The 11,017-nt window shown below is 45.3% G+C and overlaps 2 protein-coding genes across 5 annotated transcripts in view; one reads left to right on the forward strand and one right to left on the reverse strand.

The window, feature by feature from the left end:
- Positions 1–3,146, forward strand: part of ITGA7 (integrin subunit alpha 7) — a 29,015-nt gene extending 25,869 nt beyond the window's left edge. For all 3 annotated transcript variants that reach the window (XM_036758907.1, XM_036758908.1, XM_036758909.1), the window contains one exon: positions 1,229–3,146. In XM_036758907.1, the coding sequence (XP_036614802.1) occupies positions 1,229–1,459 (231 nt within the window). In that variant the 3' untranslated portion in view covers positions 1,460–3,146. The remainder of the gene's footprint in view (positions 1–1,228) is intronic.
- Positions 2,073–6,491, reverse strand: METTL7B (methyltransferase like 7B). Of its 2 annotated transcripts, none has more exons than XM_036758911.1 (2): positions 5,873–6,480; positions 2,073–2,799 (listed from the first exon to the last, which is right to left on the reverse strand). In XM_036758911.1, exons 1-2 carry the CDS (start codon positions 6,368–6,370, stop codon positions 2,563–2,565), a joined length of 735 nt encoding a protein of 244 aa, XP_036614806.1. In that variant the 5' UTR covers positions 6,371–6,480; the 3' UTR covers positions 2,073–2,562. The 2 variants fall into 2 exon arrangements, with proteins under 2 accessions (XP_036614806.1, XP_036614807.1); XM_036758912.1 differs by lacking the exon at positions 2,073–2,799 and adding an exon at positions 4,693–4,938 and having other exon boundaries at positions 5,873–6,491.
- Positions 6,492–11,017: the final 4,526 nt, after the last annotated feature.

Here is an 11,017-nt window from a genome sequence, read left to right on the forward strand (position 1 = left end):
AGATATCATGCATGTATGTTCCAGGAGGCATGAGTGTGTAGGGGTGAGTGTGAGCTAGCCTGTGGAGGGGTGGCACAGGATTGTGGGAGTTTGAGCATGTGCTTTGGTCCCAGCCTGCTGTATACAAGGGTCATGACTCTGGATAATCTCAGGGCTCTGCCTCCATTTGCAAGGCTGAGAAGGTGGAGGGTCTACAAATGTACTGTGTACAGGCCCATATGGTGTGGTGTAGTGGACAGTGTTAGAGTTGGAGTCAGGAGGTCTGGTTTTAAGACCAGCATGACCACTGTACCTTTTTGAGCTCAAAATGGGACAAGCTTGGCAATCCCTTCTTCACTGGCTGGTGGTGAGAAAATTACCTTGTAACCTTAACATGCAATAGAAGTATAAGTGTACCTGTGAGCCTGAGAAAGGGTCCAGTGGAGCCAGTCAGGCACATATAAAGGGCCCGAGTGCAGGTATAATGGGCATAGGAGGGATAAGTATGCAAGGGATGGAAAATGCCTGAGTGGGACACCCTGGTAGGAGAAGTGGCCAGGAGCCAGTCTGAGTGAGAAATAGCCTCAGCCACTGGCAGAAATAAGAGGATCATGATGTCTCACCATGGGATGTCTGGTGTCAAGGAAGGTGAGAGATCTAATTATCATAATAACCTGCAGTTATACAGCACTTTGAGGTTTGTAAAGCACTTTACAAATATTCTCTCATTTTATCCTTAACAATCCTGGGAGGTAGGTGCAATTATCATCCCCATTTTACAGATGGGAAGATAGGCAAGTAGAGGTGAAGTAGCTTGTCCAGGGTCACACATAGTCAGTGTTTGAGGCTGGATTTGAACTCATGCCTCCCTGACTCTGGGCCTGGTGCTCTGTCCACTCTGCCACTTAGCTTCCTACATCTACTTCCCTCACCTCACCTTTCTTCTCTACTTCTGACTCCTCACCCTAACCTCAGGTCCCTTTGACCACTGGAGAAGGAAAGACTATGAGAGAATGCTTCCTTGGCCCATGTATACTCAGGCCAGACAGTACCCACTTCTCTCGCTAGTTAGTGTTTGGAGCCCTGTATTGGCTGTGGTCTGTCCTCTCTTGGCCCTGCTATAATTGAAACACATGTACCTTTCCTCCATCCAGAGGAAGGAGAGGGGGAGCCACTGACTGGAGTTGGGTGTCCTTGCCCCTGCTGCCATGGCTTTCCTAACCCTCTGCTTCTGGGGATCTTCTTTTAGGTGGGATTCTTCAAGCGGGCGCGGTACCCCGAGGCCACAGTGCCCCAATACCATGCGGTAAAGATACCCCGTGAGGACCGACAGCTATTCAAGGAGGAGAAGACAGGCACCATCTTGAGGAACAACTGGGGTACCCCCCGGAGAGAGAGTAGTGATGGACATCCCATTCTGGGTCCCGATGGACACTCAGAATCGAGAACCAGTGGACATCCGGAGCTGGGAAGTGCCTAGCTTAGCTCTTCACTTCTCCCTGGCATGGCTCTGATACTTCTCTTCTCTCTGGTCCCGAAGCCAGTTTGCCTCCCCACATCTTCCTAGAGATGCCTTCTTAATGTGGGGAGCGTGGGTGCAGAGAGAGTCGTTGTCCACAGAGTCGGCTTTCCAAACGGGTCCAGGATCACTGACTCTCCCCCTTCCTTGCTCCCCTCCCTCCCTTCATAATCCTATCCTCCTTGGTTCTGGGAGCTTATGGTGGCAGTATCCAGGAGAGAGGAAGCAGGACCGCTATGTCAAGGATGTCTTGACTTAGAAGCGGAGAGAGAAAGAATCATGGTTCTCTTTATTTCTGATAATTCTTGAAAAAAACAAATCCCTAGTGCCTCCCTGGAAGTGCCTTAGCCCTGGCAGGAAGGAGGGGGAGAGGCTGCCCCTGGGACTCCCCCTAAACTCCACTTTTCTGGGCTGTCTCAGTGGCTTTTATCTATTTATTAAAAAGTATTTAAGTACTACACAAAGGGCCCCTTTACTTCCCCCATGCCCCCTGATATTGTTGGCTTAGTTCTCTGTTCCTATATTTTCCATACCACCCTGGGTGTGGGGTGGGATTGACAGATCAATCCAGTGATTTCTGGACACAGGCTTTATTAGGGAGATAGGGGAAGAGATGGTGTACATGAGTAAAGTTGGGGTGGGGAGAGGAGAGGAAACCTCTCCCCAGGAGGTGAGGGTAAGAATGAAGACTGAAATGGTAGCTTGAGGAGGTAGGGAGAGAGAGGAGAGGAAGACCAAAGTGGGTAAAGAGAGAGGAGAGAGATATGTATAGATAAGTCTATACTTCAGTGTAGGGATCAGTTCCTGAAGAACTGATTGGGTGAATAGGAGTAGAGGTCTCGCTGGTAGAGTCACGGGAAGGATAATTGGGAGGCGTTGAAAAGGAAGAGGGGGCCTGGTGAGATAACAGTAGAGAGGGCAAGAGAAGTGAGGAGGCCCAGCTAAGGAAGGAGAAGCAGGAAGTCAGAGTAGAGGTTAGAGAGGTCAAGGGCATCTCAGAGAACAGGCTGTGGTGGGCAAAGAGAGGGACAGAATAATCCAGCTGGTCTTGTGGTGCCATAAGCTCATTTCACAGCCAGTCCCATGATGTGGGGGCCAACTGGTAGCCACTTGAAGGGAGGGGGTTGCCATTCTAGTTGTAGTTCAGAAAACTTGGCTCTCTCCAGGTCTTTCCAGGTCTCCCTGGTAAGATAGCAGCCATCGCCAATGTGCTTCCAAGTGGGCTCGGCCACCTGCTGCCACATCAGGGCCCAACTTCCAGGGGGCTCAGCCACATGCTCCCAAAAAAAGAAGATGCCTCCCTTTGTCAGGGAGGGGAAGAGTTACAAAGTCACTCAAGGGTGGGTGGACTTTTTTTAACTTCCCCCACCCTCCTCAACCCCAGGTGTTTTTCTAAACTGAGGGTTATAACCTTTGGGAAAGGTAGAGTCAGAGACTTTGTCCCCCTTCAATCCTTTCTAGTCCTTCTCCTCCTCTCCCCACCTCCCTCCTCCCAGCTAAAGTCCATGCTCTTTGTTATTTGCAAATATTTGAATGGTGGGCCCATCCGAGGACTAGAGGGAAGGCCCCTGTCTCTGCCCAGTCAGAAGCCTTAGTTTGTAATCTTGGTTCTGCCATGAATCCACTTGAGTAAATTTCTTAACCACTTGCTGTCTTTTCTTTTTCATCCAAGAATTCAGATGCCTCAAATATTTACTAAGGGCCCACCATGTGCAAGGTACTGTACTGGTAGGAGCCAATGAAAACAGCTCCAAATAATATGTTGGCAGATGAGCAAGTGCAAGGTAGGGGGTGATGGGAACAAGGGAGAGATCTGACAAAGAGCTCCAGGGAAATCTGAGAAGGAAAAGAGCATCAGGAATTAGGGAGAGTCGGAGAAGACTATGGGAGTGGCAGCCCATGACCTGAGCACCTAATCATTCTCAAAGAATGATAAGGATTTGGAAGAGAAGGAGGGAACAGGTCAAAGCATGGTGGGGGAAGAGGGGTTGGTTTGTGGGGGTGCTCGGAGGCTGGAGATGCGATGTTGGGTTTGGCAGGATAGCTGGGGCAATGGTTCAGCCTCATCTGGCATACTGTGTTTGGTTCAAAGCTCCACATTTTAGGAAGGATTCAAAACCTTGTCATTTGAAGATCCGTCGAAGGAACTGGGCCAGAGGAGGAGATACTTGTGGGGTGTGGGTGGGAGGTGAGAGAACTATTTTAAACTATTTGAAAGGCCATCTTGCCTAAAATGCATTAGAGAGGTAGAAGTGCACAGGGGAAAGACTGCTAGAGTTGGGGTCAGGATATCTTGGTTCAAAGTGTTGTTCAGTCATTTCAGTCATGTTCATGTCTGACTCTTCGTGACTTCCATTTGGGGTTTTCTTGGCAAAAATACTGGAGCAGTTTGCCATTTCCTTCTCCAGCTCATTTGACAGATGAGGAAACTGAGGCAAACAGGGTTAAGTGACTTGCCCAAGGTCATACAACTAGTAAGTGTCTGGGGCCAGCTTTGAACTCAGGAAACCTGGCATTCTTTCTACAGCACCACCTAGTGAGTTCAAATACTGCCTCAGAAATTTATTAGTTTGTATGATTGTGGGCAAGATACTTCTCAAGGCCTAATTTTCCTTCTATGTATGAGGAATCAAAATGCTTATAATATCTCCTCACAGGATTATTGTGAAGGAACAGACTTTGCAAACCTCACAATGCTTCATGGGCATGAGATTAATATTATTAGGTTTAATTTGTATATCTCCAGAAAACCAAACTAATATCAATTAGGTGAAAGTTACAGAGAGGTTCAAGGTAAGGAAAAACTTGGTAATAAACTAGAACTCTCTCAAATACTTGGACTACCTTAAGAGTTACTGAGTTTCTGATCACTGGAAGTATTCAAATAGAGAAAATGGATGACTACTTACTGAGGATATTTTAAAGTTATTCATGCCTTGGATGGGGAGGGGGTATGTTGGTTGGTTGTTTCCTCAACGTGTCATGTTTAATGAACACCTAAGGAGCCAAAATTGGTAGAGACCCTGAAACACTCAGGTCCCTTCTAAGGCTGAGATTTGGTTATTGTGACCACTGCCCTATCCACTTTGCAGGCTGTCGGGAAGGTTGAATAAGATCATAATTTAGAAAGTAGTTTGGAAGGCTAAGGGCTATACAAATGCTAAGAGCTTATTCCAGAGGTGCCATGTTTTTAGTTTTTAGTTTAGTATTTATTGAGATGCTGCTTCTTTCATGCAGATCCCTGGGGCAGATGTCTTCTTCCTTTCCTCTGCCCTCACCTCCTACTTTAGTTCAGTGACAGTCCCTTCGGTGCTCTGTGGGATCTGGTCCCTGGGACCCACACTGGTGTTCCTCCAGCTCCTCAGGGGCTTACCAGGGTATGGAAAGAACTCAGCACCTGGAGTCAGGAGACCTGTGTTTGAGTCCCGACTCGGTGTTACCTGTGTAACGGAACAAATCACCTCCTCTGAAACTTAGTTTCCTTGTCTTTAAAATGAGCATCACAGTACTTGTAAATCTATTTCATGGGATTGTTGTGTGGAAAACACTGAAAACTCTAAAGCTTTGTCTAAATATGAATTATCATTATTATTATTATGCAGGTAACTTTGAGTCTCAATCTATGAAATGAGGGGACTGACTCACTCACCAATAAGATATTTTTCAACTCTAATCTTTTGTCTTGTGATCATACCTAGAACAACACCTGGTCCCTCTTGGCAGTGAAGATGTTTGGTCCCCTTGTAGTTGGAATTTGGACTATTGGGGCTGGGACGAGGAGGTTGTGGGAACCCTTGATGGGTAGTGGGGATTGCCATAGAAAGAAAGGTTTTCTTTTGTTCAGGCTTACCCTTTCCTTGGTTCCTGCTGACCTAATAAGAGACAGTGGGTAGCATGGCTCGACCAGGAGCAAGTCACTTAATCTCTCTGTATCAGTTTCCTTTTCTGTAAAGTGAGGGAGTTGGATCTGAGGACCTGTAAGTTCCCCAGCTTTAGATCTAATATCCTATGTGCTAAGCACACTGAACTGTGTGCCCCATCCTCAATATTTTCTAAGAGTTGATATCAGAGCATCCAGCCTAGTCCTCAGGACCTTACCTCGCCACCCCTGGAAAACTGTATTCCTGTAAATATTTTGGGTCTTTCAAAACCCCTCAATTTTTGTAGTTTCTGGTCCCCAAAACACCAGGATCTCACGATAGCACAGGCTGATCTGCTTCCTTCAAGATGTCTCTGCTCTCCTGATTCCTTTGCCTCTAGAAATAATGCCTTTATTAGCTTTGACCTCATTCCCCTGTACCTCTGCTGTCTCAGGGTCTTTTCCCATCACTCATCCATGGCCCTCATACCCATACTCCTAGCCATCCTACTCACCGGCCTTAGCACCCTCTGGACTTCCTGTAGGACCTTCTTTGGGCTCTGGACTGAGCACAGGACCAAGGTGCAGACCACCGCATCCATGGAGCCATCAGCCACTTGACTCATGTCCTCCCCTGGAGCTACTAGAAACTCTTCATATTGAAGGTGCTTGTTTTTGGCCATACTCTCTGTCAGGAGCTTCTTAAAGTGGGGGTTGGGATCTATGCAGGTGACCCTGCAGCCAGCCGGGTAGAACTCAAAGTTGGCACCCGTACCGCAGCCAAGTTCTAGCAAAGTCACCTTCCCAGATGCTCCAGCCAGCTTCTTGATCCGGCTAAAGAGCTCCTGTTTCTTACCTGCTATCTTCTGGTTGCTTTTGAGAGTCAGTACTGCCATGAGATAGGGGAAGTATTTACTCCATAGAGGTTGCCAGCAGCCAAACAGGGCAAGCAGGTGAAGGGGTAGAGTCAGGAGACACAGGACTGCCTGGAGAAGAAAAACCACCACATCCATGCTTGGGTCCTGGGTGAGTTCTCTGTCACTCTGTGACTGGATTTCTTCTTTCTGCCTGGCACCGTTTCGACTCCTAAATTCTCATATCTACTTTCGCTACAGTGTTTGTTTATAGTTTGAACTTTACTCTCTGTTTATGGGGACTAAATGGACTATGGGAGTGAGATGGGGAAAGAGGTGGCGGATAGTTGTAATTCTTCCAGGAGGCAATAGGCTCCCCCCTTTTTTAGTAATACTTTTCCACATTGGGGGAAGGGATCCTGATCTGAGACCTTGAACCCTGCTCAGTGGCCTGATGCCATATAGATATTTAGAGTCAGGGTGTGCTGGAACCAGCTCAGACTGGCTCATGAGAACCAATTGTTAAAATTTTAGTAAAAATTCAGTAAAATGCATTATGGAGCAGCTAGGTGGTACAGTGGATAGAATGCTGAGCCTGGAGTCAGGGAGATCTGAGTTCAAATGTGGCCTCAGACATTTCCTAGCTAGGTGACCCTGGGTGAGTCACTTCACCCTGTTTGCCTCAGTTTCCTCATCTGTCAAATGAGCTGGATAAGGAAATGGCAAACCACTCCAGTATCTTGGCCAAGAAAATCCCTCATGGGGCCATGAAGAGTCAGACACAACTGAAACAACTCAACAACAATGGGGGAATTTGTATTTTTTCGGGGCTCAGTGGGAGACGGGAAGGAGAAAAAATGAGTGATTCCTAATTGAAAAAAATAATTTTAAAAAGTAGTTAGGTGTGGGGCAAACGGGAGTGGTTGAACAACACTGATCAATCCATCACATGTTCTCTCTTTCACATTTCTCTTCTTTCTTTCATCATTCTGATTCAGACTCCCGTAGAGGAGCTGACAGGGTTTGGGAGACAAGCAGAAGTGGCTTCAGTGGCAAGCGTGGTGAGATTGTTACAGCAGCCAGAGGCTTGCCTGAGAGTGAGAGCAGGGAGAGCAGATGACGCAGCAAGGGGGGCGGGGAGGGAATAAGCATTTATCTAGCACCTGCTGTGTTCTAGGCACTTATTAAATGCTTTACAAAAATTAATTCATTTGATTAGCCAACCAGAATTGCCTAAGATTGGCTAAGGACCCACAGATATTACATATAGTTGTACATATTTTATTGTTGGTGAACTAGGAATGGGGGATTTCATCTTTCTTCCTTTTCTTTTAATCTGTGAACCTAAAATGATAGAGTGAATATCTTTCCAATCTTTCTCCTTTATGAGCCAGTTATAAGTGACTGGGGAATTTTCCATCCACGTCAAAGACTTAAACAGGACAAAATGTGAAAGGAAGAGTTTATATTGTCTTTTGCATTTCAACTCTATTTTATTAAAAATAATGTGATTATAACATCCTAAGTGTCTGAGTCTATGGGTGATGAGAGAAGAGAGCTGAGAGAGTAAAATATCCTTAAGGGTTGGAGGCAATGAACCTAAACCACAAATAGCAGATGTCACATTTTAATATTTAATCAACATTTCATCTCTTAGATTACAGTGGAACCCGGGAATGGGAGTGGGGTGGGAATGCCAGGGAGATGCTTTGTTGTGAATGAGGAAAGTCTTCTGGGCTTGTTCAGGTTTTTAGCCTGCCAACAAATGTAAGCCAACAAGACTGTTATAAGCATGGGAGGCCTGGGGGAACATTTTGAGTAGCATTCCACTTGGTGAATTACTCAGATATAGCACTCTGAGCTAATTCAAACCTGTTGGCTTTAAAAATAATCCATGTTAACAGCAAATATGAGCCAATACTGCGAGAGAATACATCATAGGCATTCACTATTCTTGTGTCCACGAATTTAACTCATGTGCTAATGTCACATATGGGAACTAACTAGTAGTAACAAGGTCATACTAGGGAACTCTGGGGGGAAACACAAAATATGATCCAGAAGCATAGAATTGTTTTTGTTGTAGTCTTTTGTTAAAGCCTGTTGGCCCTGTTTCTATAGCCCATTCTTACTTCTGACCCTTTTTATGTGGGTTAGTAGTCTATCACACTCTTTGGGTGTACCTATGGCTGGTACTTAGATGAAGCTTATTTTCTTTGTTTCAAGTTATTACCTTAGTCTATATGGGACTTGGTCCATTTTTCTCTACATACCTTGGCCATTTCTAAGCTTGAAAGCCAGTTCTTCAAGTGGCTCAGTGCTCAGAACTGGTGGCTTAATTTTTAAGTATGGAAATTATAATCTCTTATCAAATTCTGGCTTCAGTTCTCTCCCCACCCCTGGAGAATTGAAGTAATTAAAGATGGGTCCAATGTCCATTTCACACCTGTACTAGCCTAGGTGTGCTGGGTAGTTTACTTATGTTCTCATTTGTAGAGTGCCTCTTCACAGGGCACACTGCCCCGCCACATACTCAGTAGTTCATCCATAGCCTAGTCTTGAAAGTTTTATAACACAGTACTTTAGATCTATCTTTAAACCTAAAGCTTCTTTATCCTGTGGGATTCTTCTCCACATTTCCCATCCATTTTCTGTAGGGGATCTACCCAAAACATTGGAAGCTTTCCTGTCCTCAGAGGCAGCTAGTTGGTGCAGTGGATAGAATGCTAGGTCTGCAGGCAGGAAGGCTTGAGTTCAAATCTAGCTTCACACTAGCCTTACTGACATTGTGACCATGGACATGTCACTTAACCTCTGTTTGCCATTTGCCTCAGTTTCTTTGACTGCAACATGGGAATAATAACAGTGATGGAGTCCTCATAAAGCTGCCCCCAGGCCCAATATTCTAACTTCCTTATAGGCCCCACTGAACAGCAGGCCCACTGCCCCTACCTAGCCACCCGCCCCTCCCCACCCTCAAATTCACACAAACCTTTTCTCTTTCCATGATCCAGGAAAGGGTTAAGTGCTAGTCCTATTCTAAAGTGAAGCCTTGAAACCTGTCTCTCTTTGATCAAGAAAGTGACCCTTTTTCTTTTAGATAGATCTGAGGGGAGTAGTTTCTCCCTTCCTCTTTTTTCTGGCTGTCCCTCCACATCCAGAACTTGGCCAGAGTCCAAGGAGGGAGGGGGGGAGAGAGAGAGAGAGAGAGAGAGAGAGAGAGAGAGAGAGAGAGAGAGGGAGAGAGAGAGAGAGAGGGAGAGAGAGAGAGAGAGAGAGAGAGAGAGAGAGAGAGAGAGAGAGAGAGAGAGAGAGAGAGAGAGAGAGAGAGAGAGAGAGAGAGAGAGAGAGAGAGAGAAAGAGAAAGAGTTTCCAGACCAGGTACGGTCTTTTCTGGCTGGCTGCATTTTAAATCTTACAAGGTGGCAGATTCAGAGATTTTTACACAGACACAGAGCAGACAAATACAAACAGAAAACATGGAGCGCGATAACTTTTCTTGGTCCTCCAGATTATACAGAGACCAGGCTCTATTACAGTTTAGTAGTGCCATGGGATGGGAGTTGGGACTGAATGCCATTAACCTTAAGGAAATCCCCCTATAGCCCCATTCATCTCTTCAGTGGTGTCCCACCAAAGGATGAAAAAAAAATGGAATTCAGAAAGAACTCCCCTTGAAATTCCCAGAGTGTCCTCTGTTTAGAAGGCATTTGCCAGCTGCAAGGGCCTTGGGCCCTAGGGCCCAAGTGATCCAGTCAAACCTTTCTAGGTGCTTGAAGGACCTCCCAGCTAAGAGGAGGGAAAAAGATAGGCTTACCTTTGGATTAGAGGATTTGGATCAGAGACTCTGTTCCACCTGGGGGAAGGTTCAGAGACCCACCCAGGGGTGCCAAAAACTGTTGTGATTTCATGATGTATAGTGGCAGAACTGTCTCCAAAAATTCAGAGTCAGAACACCTCTAATCCAAGTATAGGCATTTATTGAGACTGATGCCCCTCATGAAGTGGGCTAAGTTCCAAAAGGGACCAGCATAACAGAAATTATGAATATTAAAAAGGCAGGAGGGGTTTGTTAAGGGATTAAGTAATAGGGGAGGGGTCCTAGCCACAGTGGAATTATGTGTACAATAACCACAGGAAAAACCATTTGAGGAGGTATGTATGTATGATGATGATATTATAATAAGCCTCTCTACATCACAAGTTCACCCAGAGGACAGCTTTTGCTATTACTGTGCAGGTGCCTACTTAGGAAAAGTCCCTTCTATTGTTTTGGGGTTCACTTCCTGCTTGGACATCCTAGTGGTGCTGCTTTCTGATTGGCTGAGTATTATGGTCTTGTCTGAGACTAGGTGGATGTGGTTAAGTGCATGTAATCATGGGTGGTCATTTCATTGATCAGAGTTCAGTCACTCCCCAAGTGATAGGCACCCCTTTAGTTTCCAGTTCTTTGGCACTACGAAAAGAGCTTCTATATATGTTATTGTACATATGGTTCCTTTTCATTTTTCTTTAATCTATTTATACAAAAATAATTATAGTAGTTCTTTTTGCAATGGGAAATTTTTGCTATTGGATATATGTTTTTCTTGTGGCTTAAGCTGTTTAAATTGTTATCACTCAAGAAAAAACATGCTGAATCTGAGAGTAACTAAGGGTGATACTTTAAGAAAATTAATTAGGGGAAAATTGAGATAGTTTATGAGCTCCTGAATAAGTGAGCAGTGCTCCTATAGGTGTAGGATACTTAAATAAGCAGCAGTAATAACTTATAACTATTGTTATATTCTTTGAGGAAGTAGATAC

This window comes from Trichosurus vulpecula, chromosome 5 (assembly GCF_011100635.1).
Source record: "Trichosurus vulpecula isolate mTriVul1 chromosome 5, mTriVul1.pri, whole genome shotgun sequence".
Classification (NCBI taxonomy): Eukaryota; Metazoa; Chordata; class Mammalia; order Diprotodontia; family Phalangeridae; genus Trichosurus; species Trichosurus vulpecula.

What these genes read in the sequence shown, in the direction of transcription:
- METTL7B (XM_036758911.1), bottom strand. Translation starts at nt 6,370, where the DNA reads ATGGATGTGGTGGTTTTTCTTCTCCAGGCAGTCCTGTGTCTCCTGACT. An exon ending in TCCAGAGGGTGCTAAGGCCG is followed by an intron (nt 2,800 to 5,872) that starts GTGAGTAGGATG and finishes TCCCTGACAAAG; the next exon opens with GGAGGCATCTTCTTTTTTTG.